At 41.2% G+C, this 15,492-nt stretch overlaps 1 protein-coding gene across 1 annotated transcript in view; it reads left to right on the top strand.

Annotated features, from left to right (window-relative positions):
• entpd6 (ectonucleoside triphosphate diphosphohydrolase 6) overlaps positions 1-15,492 on the top strand; it is a 35,579-nt gene that overhangs the window by 14,775 nt on the left and 5,312 nt on the right. The window contains exons 8-13 of the mRNA XM_056291524.1: positions 47-126; positions 3,143-3,207; positions 3,778-3,879; positions 5,088-5,228; positions 6,286-6,342; positions 10,270-10,382. Coding sequence (XP_056147499.1) covers positions 47-126; positions 3,143-3,207; positions 3,778-3,879; positions 5,088-5,228; positions 6,286-6,342; positions 10,270-10,382 — 558 coding nt within the window. The remainder of the gene's footprint in view (positions 1-46; positions 127-3,142; positions 3,208-3,777; positions 3,880-5,087; positions 5,229-6,285; positions 6,343-10,269; positions 10,383-15,492) is intronic.

The following is a 15,492-nucleotide window of genomic DNA, read 5'->3' as shown; positions in this document are numbered from 1 at the left end:
GTTGGTAAAAGAATGAAACATTTGTTCTCTTTTTTTTTCTGTTTAGAAAACCATTCAGACCTCACCCATCGACTACATCAACTCCTTCAAGATGTTCAACAGCACACACACACTCTACGCACACAGGTACAACACACACACACTGTACCCCCCCCCCCCCACACACACACACACACACACCCACACACTTGCGGCTTGGTGGCATGGTGCTTTGCACTGCTGCCTCACATCAAGAAGGTCCAGGGTTCAATTCCCTCCTGGGATGGGGTTGGCACTGGGGGAGTTTGCATGTTCTCCCCATGCTCAGGTATCAGGTGGCTTATCTCTTGACGAGGGAACTTTCTGTGTGGAGTTCGCATGTTCTGCCCATGCTCCCATGGGTTTCCTCCAAAATCAAAAGAACCCCAATAAAAACATGCAAAACACTCTCCTGTCCTGTCTCTGACCATGCCATGGATGTCCACCTGGAATTGGTCCCCGGGCACTGAAGGAAAGGGCTGCCCACTGCTCCTGCTTGCCTCTGGAGGAAGGGCAGTAGGATGGGAGAATGCAGAAGTAACATTTCTTCAGCCACCACTCACTGCATGCATGTGTGTGTTTTAGTGTGTAGTTGTAAAGTCTCTCTCTACACATGCAGGTACAACTCACAAAGGGTAGCTCTACATACACAACATATAAATCACAATATCTACATTGTGTCACTTATATACTGTATATGTGTGCGTATAGATTACTTTCTGTGTGCAAATACACTACCGTTCAAAAGTTTGGGATCACCCAAACAATTTTGTGTTTTCCATGAAAAGTCACACTTATTCACCACCATATGTTGTGAAATGAATAGAAAATAGAGTCAAGACATTGACAAGGTTAGAAATAATGATTTGTATTTGAAATAAGATTTTTTTTACATCAAACTTTGCTTTCGTCAAAGAATCCTCCATTTGCAGCAATTACAGCATTGCAGACCTTTGGCATTCTAGCTGTTAATTTGTTGAGGTAATCTGGAGAAATTGCACCCCACGCTTCCAGAAGCAGCTCCCACAAGTTGGATTGGTTGGATGGGCACTTCTTTGAGCAGATTGAGTTTCTGGAGCATCACATTTGTGGGGTCAATTAAACGCTCAAAATGGCCAGAAAAAGAGAACTTTCATCTGAAACTCAACAGTCTATTCTTGTTCTTAGAAATGAAGGCTATTCCATGCGAGAAATTGCTAAGAAATTGAAGATTTCCTACACCGGTGTGTACTACTCCCTTCAGAGGACAGCACAAACAGGCTCTAACCAGAGTAGAAAAAGAAGTGGGAGGCCGCGTTGCACAACTGAGCAAGAAGATAAGTACATTAGAGTCTCTAGTTTGAGAAACAGACGCCTCACAGGTCCCCAACTGGCATCTTCATTAAATAGTACCTGTTAGAGCCTGTTTGTGCTGTCCTCTGAAGGGAGTAGTACACAGCGGTGTAGGAAATCTTCAATTTCTTAGCAATTTCTCGCATGGAATAGCCTTCATTTCTAAGAACAAGAATAGACTGTCGAGTTTCAGATGAAAGTTCTCTTTTTCTGGCCATTTTGAGCGTTTAATTGACCCCACAAATGTGATGCTCCAGAAACTCAATCTGCTCAAAGAAGTGCCCATCCAACCAATCCAACTTGTGGGAGCTGCTTCTGGAAGCGTGGGGTGCAATTTCTCCAGATTACCTCAACAAATTAACAGCTAGAATGCCAAAGGTCTGCAATGCTGTAATTGCTGCAAATGGAGGATTCTTTGACGAAAGCAAAGTTTGATGTAAAAAAAATCTTATTTCAAATACAAATCATTATTTCTAACCTTGTCAATGTCTTGACTCTATTTTCTATTCATTTCACAACATATGGTGGTGAATAAGTGTGACTTTTCATGGAAAACACGAAATTGTTTGGGTGATCCCAAACTTTTGAACGGTAGTGTATGTTAACATAATTATGCAGACGACATGCAGATTTACATAACCATATCACCAGGGGACTATAATCCCATACAAGCACTGAGTAAGTGCATTGAACAAATCAATAATTTGATGTTTCAGAATTTTCTTCAATTAAACAAAGATAACACTGAAGTAATCATCCTTGGAGCGAAGAAAGAATGACTAAAAGTCAGCGCTCAGCTACAATCGGTAATGTTAAAAATCACGCACCAAACCATAAATCTTGGTGTAGTCATGGACTCAGACCTGAATTTAGATAGCCACATTAAGACAATTGTAAAGTCCGCCAACTATCACCTGAAGAATATATCGAGAATTAAAGGATTTATGTCTCAGCAGGATTTGTAAAAACTTGTCCATGCATCTATCTTCAGTCGACTTGACTACTGTAACGGTGTCTTTACACGTCTCTAAAAAAATTGATCAAACAGCAGCAGCTGATTCAGAACACTGCTGCTCGAGTCCTTACTAAGACCAAAAAATAGGAGCATATCAATCCAGTCCTGAGGTCGCTGAGGATGGCTTCCTGTCCATCAAATAATTGATTTTAAAACTCTGCTGTTGGTTTATAAAGCACTGAATAGTTTAGGGCCAAAATACATTTCTGATCTACTGCTACACTATGAACCTTCCAGACTGCTCAGATCATCCGGGACAGGTCTGCTTTCTGTCCCAGAGTCAAAACTAAACAGGGAGAGGCAGCTTTCAGTTTTCATGCACCACATATTTGGAACAAACTCCCTGAAAACTGCAGGTCTGCTGCAACTCTATATTTTTAAATCAAGGCTGAAGACTTTTGCCTCTTTGCTGCTGCCTTTTATTAAATAAATCTTGAAGCTTTTGATTTTCATCTTACACTGTACTTTTACTCTTGTTTTATTTGTTTTTAAATGTCTTTTGTTGGCTTATGTTGCTTCTCTTAATGCCTTTTATGTTTTATGTAAAGCACTTTGAATTGCCTTGATGCTGAAATGTGCTATATAAATACATTTGCCTTGTGCAGTAGAATCTGTTGTGTAACTTTAAGATTGTGTTTTTCTCAACACCATCAGATGACAGTCAGCTGTATTTTAGTAAACTTGTTCTTTGGTGTGTAGACAAAGATGTCATGTTAAAGATGTTGAAGTCTTTTAACATTCATTTTAAGGTGGTGTCTCTCTCTCTCTCCTCTGTAGTTACCTGGGCCTCGGCCTCATGTCTGCCAGGCTGGCCATCTTAGGAGGCGTGGAGGGACAGCCATGTATGTGTTTTAAATCCCCACTCTCTCTCTGTCTCTGTGTCTCCCTCTCTCTCTCTCTCTCTTTCTCTCTCTCTTTTCAATTTGCTTTCATCTTTGCCTTTTCCAGAGCCTTCCTCCCTGATAAATAAGCCATTATCTAATCTTTTAATAACACACCAAGATTAATTCCTTGCTGTCCAGCTGTCACTGTGATTTAACAGCAGACCAGCTTTAAGAACCTCGGTGGTCCACATACACTCATCTCTCTCTCTCTCTCTCTCTCTCTTGCTCTCGCTCTCGCTATCATCTATCTCTCTCTCTCTGATATGTATTTTCTACACTTGTTTTTGAATCAGTCTCTTTATTTGGTGTCATGTTTGTTCTCTAAGGCATTCATCCCTCTTCATTTAATCAGTGTTTTGATTCATAACATCTTGTCATATTTTCATCATTTTAAAACTGTTTTAACATTGTGAGGAAGGAAACCATTTTCTCTTTAAAAAAATCCTCCTCTATCAGTTCACTGTTCTAGTTGTCAGTCGACCTGTTTTCAGGCCCGTGTCTGTGCGTGCGCGTGTGTGTGTTGAGCAGTAGAGGGAAGCACAGAGCTCATCAGTCCCTGCCTTGCTCCTGAGTACTCCGGTTCATGGGAACATGCTGAGGTTGTCTATAATGTAAAAGGACAGAAAGCAGGTAAAGTTCTGACTATGATGACAAAGATAAACTTCGTTTTACTAAGCACATTGTTAGACTGAAACAGTCATTTACCAGCATGGATCAACAGGCATATCTCTACCAATCAAGATTTCAACAATTTTACCAGTGATATACCAGTCTAGATATAGGGTAATATGGACTCGGTATAGGGTGATATGTCTAGATATGGGGTGATATGATCAAGATATAGGCTGAAATGGTCTAGGTATAGGGTGATATGGTCTATGTATAGGGTGATATGGTCTAGAGATAGGGTGATGTGGTGTAGATATAGGCTGATATGGTCTAGATATAGGGTGGCGTGGTCTCGGTATAGGGTGATATGGTCTAGGTATAGGGTGATATGTCTAGATATAGGGTGATATGGTCTAGGTATAGGGTGATATGGTCTAGATAAAGGATGATGTGGTCTAGATATAGGCCGATATTGTCTAGATATAGGCTCATATGGTCTAGATATAGGGTGGTGTGGTCTAGGTATAGGGTGGTGTGGTCTAGGTATATGGTAATATGGTCTAGATATAGGTGATATGGTCTAGATATAGGATGATATTATTTAGGGTGATGTGGTCTAAGTCAGTGGTCGCCAACCCTGCTCCTGGAGAGCTACCGTCCTGCTGGTTTTCACTCCAACCCTAATTTAACACACCTGATTCTACCGATTACCTACCTAACAAGAACTTGATTAATTGAATCATGTGTGTTAAATTAGGGTTGGAGTGAAAACTGGCAGGAAGGTAGCTCTCCAGGAGCAGGGTTGGCGACTGGTCTAAGTATAGGTTGGTATGGTCTAGGTATAGAGGGTATAGGGTGATGTGGTCTACGTATAGTTTGATATGGTCTAGGTATAGGGTGATATGGTCTAGGTATAGGGTGATATAGTCTAGGAATAGGGTGATATGTTCTAGATATAGGATAATATGGTCTGGGTATAGGATGATATGGTCTAGGTACAAGGCGATATGGTCTAGATATAGGGTGATATAGTCTAGAATAGGGTGATGTGGTCTAGATATATAGTGATATTGACAGTCATATTGGCCAAGCACAATTAGCACACATGATATTGAAGAATGATTCGAATCTTAAAATCCAGTCAATAAATTGATTTTTTTTTCTTCAAATAGAGCGTATGTAGGAGCCATTTAAGATGGAGGAGCAGAGTTCATGTGTTTGTGTTTCAGGAGAGCCGATTTATGAGTCGTGCCTGAGCAAAGTCCAGAAGGTTCTGTACAGGAAGGTGATGAAAGCAGCAGAGGCCAAAAACATGGACTTTTATGCCTTCTCCTATTACTACGACCGGGCCATGGAGCTGGGTTTGATAGGTACCAATCAGACACAGACCTCCAGCAAATTTGAACATTTTTCCACAAACACATCCAGACTGACACCAGAGAGCCCCCATCTGCTGCAGAAGGTGGTTCCACTGGTTTTATCACAGGGGTCTTGCACAGGTCTGGGAATTATGGAAAATTATTTTTCCCAATTTTCAGTTTTAAAAGGTTTGGAAATTACCAGAAAAAGGTCTAAAAGTTAAAAGAAGTAGTTTGGAGGAAAAAAAAACGAAATGCTGTTATCATTATTTTTGCAAAAAATATGATTGGTGGGCAACCAAGACCATGGAAGGTGTTCTTCCTTTAACTTTAAGCTTGTGCATGTTTCTGAAGCAGGGCATCTCTTCCATCTGATGTCATGAGGTTAATTTACTTATTAGACAGGTTGGCTGAAATTTTTTAGAGAAAAATCGTTATTCTTAAGGAAGTCCTTTTATAGTTTCATGATTGAATCATTTGTCTTGTAGTCTGATAAGAGTAAGTTCCCAGCACTTCACAGTCTTATTAGATATCAGTAATAATAACTTGTAAATTACTTTCTTAACCAAGTAACAACGAGGTGAAAACAGAATTACACTGCAGTATTAGTTATTAAACCAGCATACAACACAATTAATACTACAGGCCTCAACTGCTAATCTAAGAAATAAGTAATGTTCATTATAGCTGTTAAGGAAATTTACTGAACCGCCAAGTTTGGAAAATATCTGAAATAAGCAAGAAGCCGGAAATTAAACTGTGCATTGTCAGTCCGTTCAAGTAGAGGACGCTCTAAATATTCCACAATTTATTGCTGTGCAGGATTTTTTTTCTATTACAAAATGATTAAATATCTTAAAACAGATTTCACCAAAAAAACTGGAATCAGTTGTTTTTGGATTGTGTTGTGTTGGACTGAGAGTTTCAGATGACACAAACCTTTAACAGATAAGGTTGAACAAACCCATTGTGCTCTTCTGTTGTTTCTCATGTTCAGACCAAAGCGACTTGTTTGTTTTCACATAGAAGGATTAGACCAGGTGTTGACCGGTGGCTCTGTTTGTTTCAGATGGGAGGAGAGGAGGCAGCGTCCGGGTCTCAGACTTCAGCCGCGCTGCTGAAGGAGGTGAGATAGCGCTCTCATGTGGAAGTTGTTATGAACTGCACCTCCACACAGACTTTGGGAAAGTGCTTGTGCGAACGGAGAAAAATGTAAATCCGCCAGGGGGTGGGGAATGTTTTTATCGGTGTTTCTCCAGTTTCGTGGCTGAAACGGGTCACAGTCATGATTCTGGTCAATAACCAACACTACCAGGACGATGGTAGACAATGTGAACCTTATGTTCACATGAGCCTGATGTGCAAAAAAAAGAACCTTTGAACCTTCTTTTTCAGTTTTGTACAAATTGTCAATTTTTCCAATAACAGGGCTCTCCTTATCAAACCAGGTCTTGTATGTTTGAAGCACTAGCGCTCACAATAACTTCAACAAATGTTTTGTTTAAAAAACAAATGATTCATCGATTAAATTCATGTCATTATCCCTCAATTGAACATAGTGAATCATTGATCAACTTACTGTTCAGCGTGACTACCGTGTGTGTCACATATGTAAAGCTCATATCTGAAAACCTCTTTCTGAAGAGAAGCAGATCTGATGAAACACGGGCGGATTAAAACTACATTCCCGGAAAACCTTGAAATTCATAGACAAGTTTTCCAGTCATGGAAAACAACCGAAAAATGATCAAACTGGTCAGATATCTTAAAATATGATTCCAGTGAGCAGATAAAAGTCACACAGTCCCCTTTGAGACTGTTGACATCTCCACTGACTGGTCATATTATTATTATTATTACTATTATTATTATTGAAAATATTGATTATCAATACCGAATGATATGATGTTCTGTCATATTATTCAGTATTATTGTATTTGTCAATGCTGATTATTATTAATGCTGAATAATATGATCTGCTGTTGTATTATTCAGTATTATTATTATTATTATTATTATTATTATTATTTCTTTCATGTTTCTGTTTTACATCCTGTAGAGCCGGGTCCAAACTATGGACCTGAGGCACTATAGGGCAGATGTCACTTGATTGACAGTACTCGTTGTAATATGTGGGCTGTTCCAAGTAGTATTATTATTATTAGTAATAGTGATTATTATTAGTACTGAATGATATGAACCCCTGTCAGCAATGCCTCTCGTGTATCCAAGCTCCTGCACAGGGCCACCCATAAGGGGGGGGAAAGCCTAAAGCTTTCTGGGGCCCAGCTGCTAGGGGGGGACATGGAGGGCAGCAATAATCATGTTCATCCTAAATATAAACAATGATAATGGCAATACTTGCCATTGAGTGCGATCTGGCTAAACAGATGGAATTTAAAGACTTTATAAAGGACTTTGCATCCAGTAAGACAAGGAAGATGGCTGTATAAGAGGCACAGATAAAGCCATAAGGTACTAAGGGACTATCGACAGTCTACAATCTTCCTTTTTTTTTCCTTAAGTACTAGAGAGAGTTGTGTATCAACAACTTTTGCCCCCATATAGATGAAAACTATATATATGAACCTTTTCTATCGGTTTTCAAGGCCTGTCACTCCACTAAAACTGCTCTAACCAAAGTGGCAAACGATCTTCTACTATCTATGGATTCTGATATCACGTCTGGGCTTCTACTACTGGATCTCCGTGCAGCCTTTGACACCATTGATCACTGTATACTATTAGACAGAATAACTTGTAATATTGGTGCATCTGTCTCAGTTCTCACTTGGCTTAAGTCTTACTTAACAGGGAGAACACATTGTGTCTGCTATAATAATATTACATCGAAATTATCAGACGTTAAATATGGTGTACCTCACAGTTCGGTTTTTGGCCCTCTACTTTTCTCTTTTTATATTTCACCTCTTGGGCAAATTATATGAAGTCATTGAATGAATTTCCATTACTATGCAGAAAATACTCAGCTGTATGTGCCTATAAGTGCTGATGATCATACTCTAATGACTAATTTAGAGGCCTGCTTGGCTGCTGTGGAAAATTGGATGTCACTAAATTTCCTGCTTTTAAATTTGGATAAAACTGAAATGCTGGTCATTGGCCCGGCTAGACACAGACACCAATTTGATCAAGTAACAATAACAATCAACAACTCTGTGATTTCACAGTGTGGCAGCCAAAAATCTTGTTTTTACATTTGATCCCAGACTTTCCTTTTATAATCACATTAAAGAAATCACCAAGACTGGCTTTTTTCACTTACGTAACAGCTAAAATTCGGTCTTTCCTGTCCATGGCTAATGCAGAGACTCTAATACATGCATTTGTTTCATCCAGACTTAATTACTGTATTGTTCTGTTTTCAGGTCTGCCACATGCTAGTACTAAAAGTCGTCAGATGGTTCAAAATGCTGCAGCTAGAATCCTAACTAAAACTAGAAAATTTGACATTACACCAGTTTTTACCTCCCTTCATTGGCTTCCTATCCATGTTAGATCAGACTTCAAGGTGCTTCTGCTGACTTATAAAATCCTAAATGGACTTGCCCCATCTTACCTGTCTGATCGCCTTAAACCATACATTCCATCCCAGGCTCTTCGCTCTCAAAATACAGAGTTTCCTGTGTGTACCCAAATTTAAAAAGAAGTCAGCTGGTGGCAGGGCCTTTTCCTTTCCGGTCCTGTTCTTGTGGAATAACCTGCCTGCTGCCATCAGACAATCAGAGTCTGTTTAGTCCTTTAAATCCAAACTTAAGACCCATCTTTTTACCGTAACCTACAATTAATTGCCTTTAAATTGAGTGCTTCACAACCTGTACTGCATGGTGGGTCAGTTTCTCTCTCAATGAATTTACCAAGCACTGTTCTGTCGATGGGATTATAGAGTATAGATTATTGACTATTGCAGACTGTTCTCTTTTCTCATGTCTTTTCTCTCTCTCTCTGAATGATGTCTTCTCCTTTCTCATCTTCTGTATATATGAATGGTGTGATGTGAGTCTCCCCTCTGTGCACAAGTAGTCTGTCCTCCTCCCAGGTCTCCATTGTGATGGTGGTCGCCACCTGAACACTGCTTGGCAATCCTCCCCATCACTTTTTTTTAATATATATCTTATAAACCCATATCCTGTTTCAATGTTATGTCCTTCGCTCACTCCGATGTGACTAATATTTTTTCTTGTCTCTTCTCCTGCATATGTGAATGGTGTGATGTGAATCTCCCTTGTGTGCATGTGTAGTCTGTCCTTCTGTCAGGTCTACATGGTGATGGTTGTCACGTGGCTCAGGTCCTGGTCTCTTCTGGTGGCGTCTGGACACTGTTGGGCATCCTCCTCATCATATTCTTCATATATCTTATAATTCTATTATACTTCTGTTGTCCTCTTTCAATACTGTATTCTGTAAATTGTGTAAACACAACATCCGTTGTACATCTGTCCATCTTGGAAGAGATAGCCCTCCTCTATTGCTCTCCTGGAGGTTTCTTCCTATTTTTTCTCCCTGTTTAAAAGGTGATTTTTTTTGTACATTTTTTTAGAGTTGTTCCTTATCCGATGTGAGGGTCTAAGGACAGGACGTTGTATTGCTGTAAAGCCCACTGAAGCAAATTTGTCATTTGTGATAATGGACTATATGAATAAATTTGACTTAAGAAATTGCATTTTCTGCTAAGAAAAGTGTGTTGTAAGTGTAGTAGATCTGTGTTGACCTTGGTGTGTTTAAGTGTGTGAAAGAGTTTTGTTGTGTGTGTGTGGTGCGCACACACACCTATGCCTATGTACCCCCCCCCCCCCCCCCGTTACTGAGTAAGTCTCTGTCAGTTTTCCATGCACTATGTGTTTAGCAGGAGAGAAAGAGCACGCAATGATATGAGTAAAGCAGATTTGAAGGGGGGAGCACTGGACCTTTTCAGGGGCGCAGGCATTTCTGTGGGCAGGCTTGCTCTTGCTAACTGATTTCCTAAAGCAGAATGGGAGCCTTGTTAAAGTCCGAGTGTTTTTTAACTTTACTCTCTGGTTTTGTCCTCCAGTCTGCAACCGCATGTTGGTCCTTCCGGCGGAGAGTCCATTCCTCTGTCTGGATCTCACCTTCATATCAGTCCTCCTACAGGAGCTTGGCTTCCCCGAAGACAAAGTCCTCAAGGTAAGGCCAAAAGCTCCTCTTCATCAAATCCTTTATCAAACCAAAAAAAGTCCAGCCGTATTAATGAAGTATTCTATCTTATCACTAAGAGTACTTCCCAAATGACATTAAAAGTTCCTTCTTAAAATAAACTGAAGTTGAAGTTGAAAACCAATCCCAAAAGCTAATGAGACCAACTTTTACTGAGGAACTGGGTGAAGTTTTAAGCTAACAGGAGTGGGAGGGGTTGACCCCGTTGCCATGGAGATGTCATGTTTAATGAAGAAGCTCACTATGCCTACAGTGATTGGCTGACAAGTGGCTGGTCTGTGTCAATGAATTCTTCATTTCAAAACTCAGAAGATTGGATCAGATGGGATCCTGAAACACTTGGGAAGGGATTTCGATGTGGTCCATACTGTAGACTATAAGACTAACAATGCATTGGTTGGAAGTGCAGATCAAGTGGTCATAGTCAAATGAAGAAATTAGTTTTAAAGAAAATGTAAGTGCTGCTGATTACATACATGAAATCCAAACTAAAATACTGACTTGATCTCAGTGGCTTTATTTTCAGGTAATTACAGTTTTTCTGAATGCTTAAACACTAACAGTGTTTCTTGAAGCACTATCTCTGAAGCCATTAACACTTGTAGCCAATGCATTTACCAAGTGTGCCAAACTGAATGCATGTCCTTTGCTTTACACTCAGTTTGTAATTTTATAACCCACTTTTTGAAAAACTGTAAACTTAGCTCACTGATTTACACTCAGTTTACAATATGGCCAGACCCAGAAAGAAGGCAAGATTTACCCTCATTTTTTTCTGTTCTTTTTTTTCCCCTAACATTAATCTTTTCATTTTCTTCTACTGAGCTTTTGTTATTTGAGGAGTGTTACAACATTATGAGAAAAACTATGTATAACTTTTCCCCCTTATTTGCATTGATAGTGTGTTATGTTTGGAATACACATCATACTTTATACATTGGGATACCTGTGTGTATGTGTGTTTACGTCTTCTTCTTTCGGCTGCCCCGGTCACCACAGCGGACCATCTGTTTCCATTTCTTCCTGTCCTCTGGACCTTCCTCTGTCCAGTCAAGTCGATTTTGTTTTTTTAGCCCAATATCACAAATTACAAATTTGCCTCAGTGGGCTTTACAGCAACGCAACATCCTGTCCGTAGACCCTCGCATTGGATAAGGAACAGCTCCCTAAAAAAAAAAAACCTTTAACTGGGAGAAACCTCAGGGAGAGCAAAAGAGGAGAAATCTCTCTCCCAAGATGGACAGACATGCAATGGATGTTGTGTGTACACAATTTCTCTGAGTTTTTTCCGGGTGCTCCAGTTTCCCTCACCATCAAAGGGAATATGCTTGTTAGAGTTTATACTCCTGTCTGTGCCCCTGACCAAGGCAATGGGAAAAGAACTGGAGTTGGTCCCCGGGCGCCGCATGAAGGCGGCAGCCCACTGCTCCTAGCGACACAGATCACAGCTAGAATGGGTTAATTCGCAGTAACTGAATCTCCCTGAGGAAATTAATAAAGGGAACATAATTAATTAATTTACAGAATACAACATTGAAAGAGGATAACAGAATTATAATGGAATTATAAAATATATGAAGAATATGAGGAGGATGCCAAGCAGTGTCCAGACGCCACCGGAACAGCCCAGGACCCGAGCCACATGACCACCATCGCCATGTAGACAAAAAAGGAAAAAAAATTGAGCACTGTCAGGCCAGCCACCTGCAAGTTCTCCCTCACCACATCCATAAATAAACTCTTTGACATTCCTCTTCCTGTTCCCTGGCAGCTCCATATTCAGCATCCTTCTCCCAATATAGTACCCGGCATCTCTCCTCCGCACAAGTCCAAACCATCTCAATCTTGCCTTTCTTGCTTTGTGTCCTAACCGTCCAACCTGAGCTGGCCCTCTAATATTCTCATTCCTAATCCTGTCCTTCATCACTCCCAACAAAAATCTTACCATCTTCAAATCTGCCACCTCCAGCTCCGCCTCCTGCCTTTTCATCAGTATCACTGTCTCCAAACCATACAACAAAGCTGGTCTCCCTACCATCTTGTAAACATTCCCTTTAACTCTTGCTGGTACCCTTCTGTCTCAAATTATTCCTGACACTCTTCTCCACCCACCCTACTCTGCCTGCACTCTCTTCCGCACTCACGGTTGCTTTCAACAGTTGACCCCAAGTATTTAAACTCATCCACCTTCATCACCTCTACTCCTTGCATCCTCACCATTTCGCTGCCCTCCTTCTCGTTCAAGCTTATGTATTCTGTCTTGCTCCTACTGACTTTCATTCCTCTTTTCTCCAGTGCATACCTCCACCTCGCCAGGCTCTCCTCAACCTGCACCCTAATCTCACTACAGATCACAATGTCATCCGCGAACATCATAGTCCACAGAGACTCCTGCCTGATCTTGTCCACCAACCTGTCCATCACCATTTCAAACAAGAGAGGGCTCAGAGCCAATCCTTGATGTAATCTCACCTCCACCTTGAACGCATCTGTCACCCCTATCGCACACCTCACCACTGTCACACTGCCCATATATACAGTGCATCCGGAAAGTATTCACACCCCTTTACTTTCCCCACATTTTGTTATGTTACAGCCTTATTCCAAAATGGATTAAATTCCTTTTTTTTCTCATCAATCTACACACAATACCCCATAATGACAAAGTGAAAAAGGTTTTGTAGAAATTTTTGAAAATTTATTAAAAATAAAAAACTGAAATATTGCATGTACATAAGTATTCACACCCTTTGCTATGACACTCAAAATTGAGCTCAGGTTCATCCTGTTTCCACTGATCATCCTTGAGATGTTTCTACATCTTGATTGGAGTCCTCCCGTAGTAAATTCAATTGAGTGGACATGATTTGGAAAGGCACACACCTGTCTATATAAGGTCCCACTGTTGACAGTGCATGTCAGAGCAGAAACCAAGCCATGAAGTCAAAGGAATTGTCTGTGTACCTCCGAGACAGGATTGTATCGAGGCACAGATCTGGGGAAGGGTACAAAAAATTTCTACAGCTTTGAAGGTCCCAAAGAGCACAGTGGTCTCCATCATTCGTAAATGGAAGAAGTTTGGATCCACCAGGACTCTTCCTAGAGCTGGCTGCCCAGCCAAACTGAGCAATCAGGGGAGAAGGGCCTTGGTCAGGGAGGTGACCAAGAACCCGATGGTCACTCTGACAGAGCTCCAGCGTTTCTCTGTGGAGATGGGAGAACCTTCCAGCAGGACAACCATCTCTGCAGCACTCCACCAATCAGGCCTTTATGGTAGAGTGGCCAGACGGAAGCCTCTGCTAAGTAAAAGGCACATGACAGCCCGCTTGGAGTTTGCCAGAAAGCACCTAAAGGACTCTCAGACCATGAGAAACAAGATTCTCTGGTCTGATGAAACCAAGATTGAACTCTTTGGCCTGAATGCCAAACATCACATCTGGAGGAAACCAGGCACCTCTCATCACCTTGCTAATACCATCCCTACAGTGAAGCATGGTGGTGGCAGCATCATGCTGTGGGGATGTTTTTCAGCGGCAGGAACTGGGAGACTAGTCAGGATCGAAGGAAAGATGAATGGAGCAAAGTACAGACAGATCCTTGATGAAAACCTGCTCCAGAGTACTCAGGAACTCAGACTGGGGCGAAGTTTTACCTTTCAACATGACTACGACCCTAAGCACACAGCCAAAACAACGAAGGAATGGCTTCAGGACAAGTCTCTGAATGTCCTTGAGTGGCCCAGCCAGAGCCCAGACTTGAACCCCATTGAACATCTCTGGAAAGACCTGAAAATAGCTGTGCAGCGACGCTCCCCATCTAACCTTACAGAGCTCGAGAGGATCTGCAGAGAAGGATGGGAGAAATACCCCAAATATAGGTGTGCCGAGCTTGTAGCTTCATACCCAAGAAGACTTGAGGCTGTAATTGCTGCCAAGGGTGCCTCAACCAAGTACTGAGTAAAGGGTGTGAATACTTATGCACATGCAATATTTCAGTTTTTTATCTTTAATAAATTTGCAAAAATTTCTACAAAACCTTTTTTGCTTTGTCATTATGGGGTATTGTGTGTAGATTGATGAGGGAAAAAAAAGGAATTTAATCAATTTTGGAATAAGGCTGTAACATAACAAAATGTGGGGAAAGTGAAGGGGTGTGAATACTTTCCGGATGCACTGTATATATTCTGCACCACTCTTACATACTTCTCAGCCATATCTTCAAAAAGTTTGAGTCAATTCTTCTGGACACAACGTTTATTGAGAGAATAATTCAACACTCATCTAAATGACCTCTCCTGGGTAGATGAAGCTCGTTAGCCTTGTCAGGCAGTTCATCTAGGAGAAGGAAAACTGATTTAAAACCACTGCCTTGCGGGTATACTTGTCTATGCGAAAGGCTTTGGGAAGAAACCCTGAGGAAAAATCTAAATCCGTCTCCATTGCCAGTTGTCTCACTTAGTCTTGCCACTGGTAGTAGGTGGTCTCGGACGAGAGAGTGGGGTTGATGATGCGCAGCTCTTCCTCACTTTAATCATTGCGCAATGGTCCTTGTCACTTGCGACGGACGAATAACATAACAACAAATGACCTCTTCAGTCTAAACTGACTGCAGGTATCCCCACCCTTATAAACAATGCAGTTACATAACGACTGAAACCAACAATCAGTTTCATATGCAAATCGGCGTGACCATTAAATAGAGTTTCAGTGGCCATGTGTACTATTCACAGAGGATTTGGGAATAGTTGCAGTCACAGTATTGTAGGATGGCGACAGATATACTCTTAGCCCCCATTGTCCCCTCTTCACATTGATGACCTCTTAGATCTCTTTCCCTGTTCAAACCAGTGTTCCCCCCTATCAAGGATGTGCACATCCTCATCCTTGAAAGAGTGGCCACTGGCCTGTAGGTGGGTGTAAACTGCGGGGTCCTGGCATGACGTGTTAGCTCTTCTGTGTTGTGCCATCCTCTTGGCCAGTGTCTGTTTAGTTTCCCCAATGTATAAGTCACTGCAATCCTCCCAGCATTTAACAGTGTACACTACACTCACTGGCCACTTTATTAGGTACACCTTGCTAGT

Source organism: Lampris incognitus, chromosome 13, assembly GCF_029633865.1.
Source record: "Lampris incognitus isolate fLamInc1 chromosome 13, fLamInc1.hap2, whole genome shotgun sequence".
NCBI lineage: Eukaryota > Metazoa > Chordata > Actinopteri > Lampriformes > Lampridae > Lampris > Lampris incognitus.
This window is presented reverse-complemented; position numbering and strand designations above follow the sequence as displayed.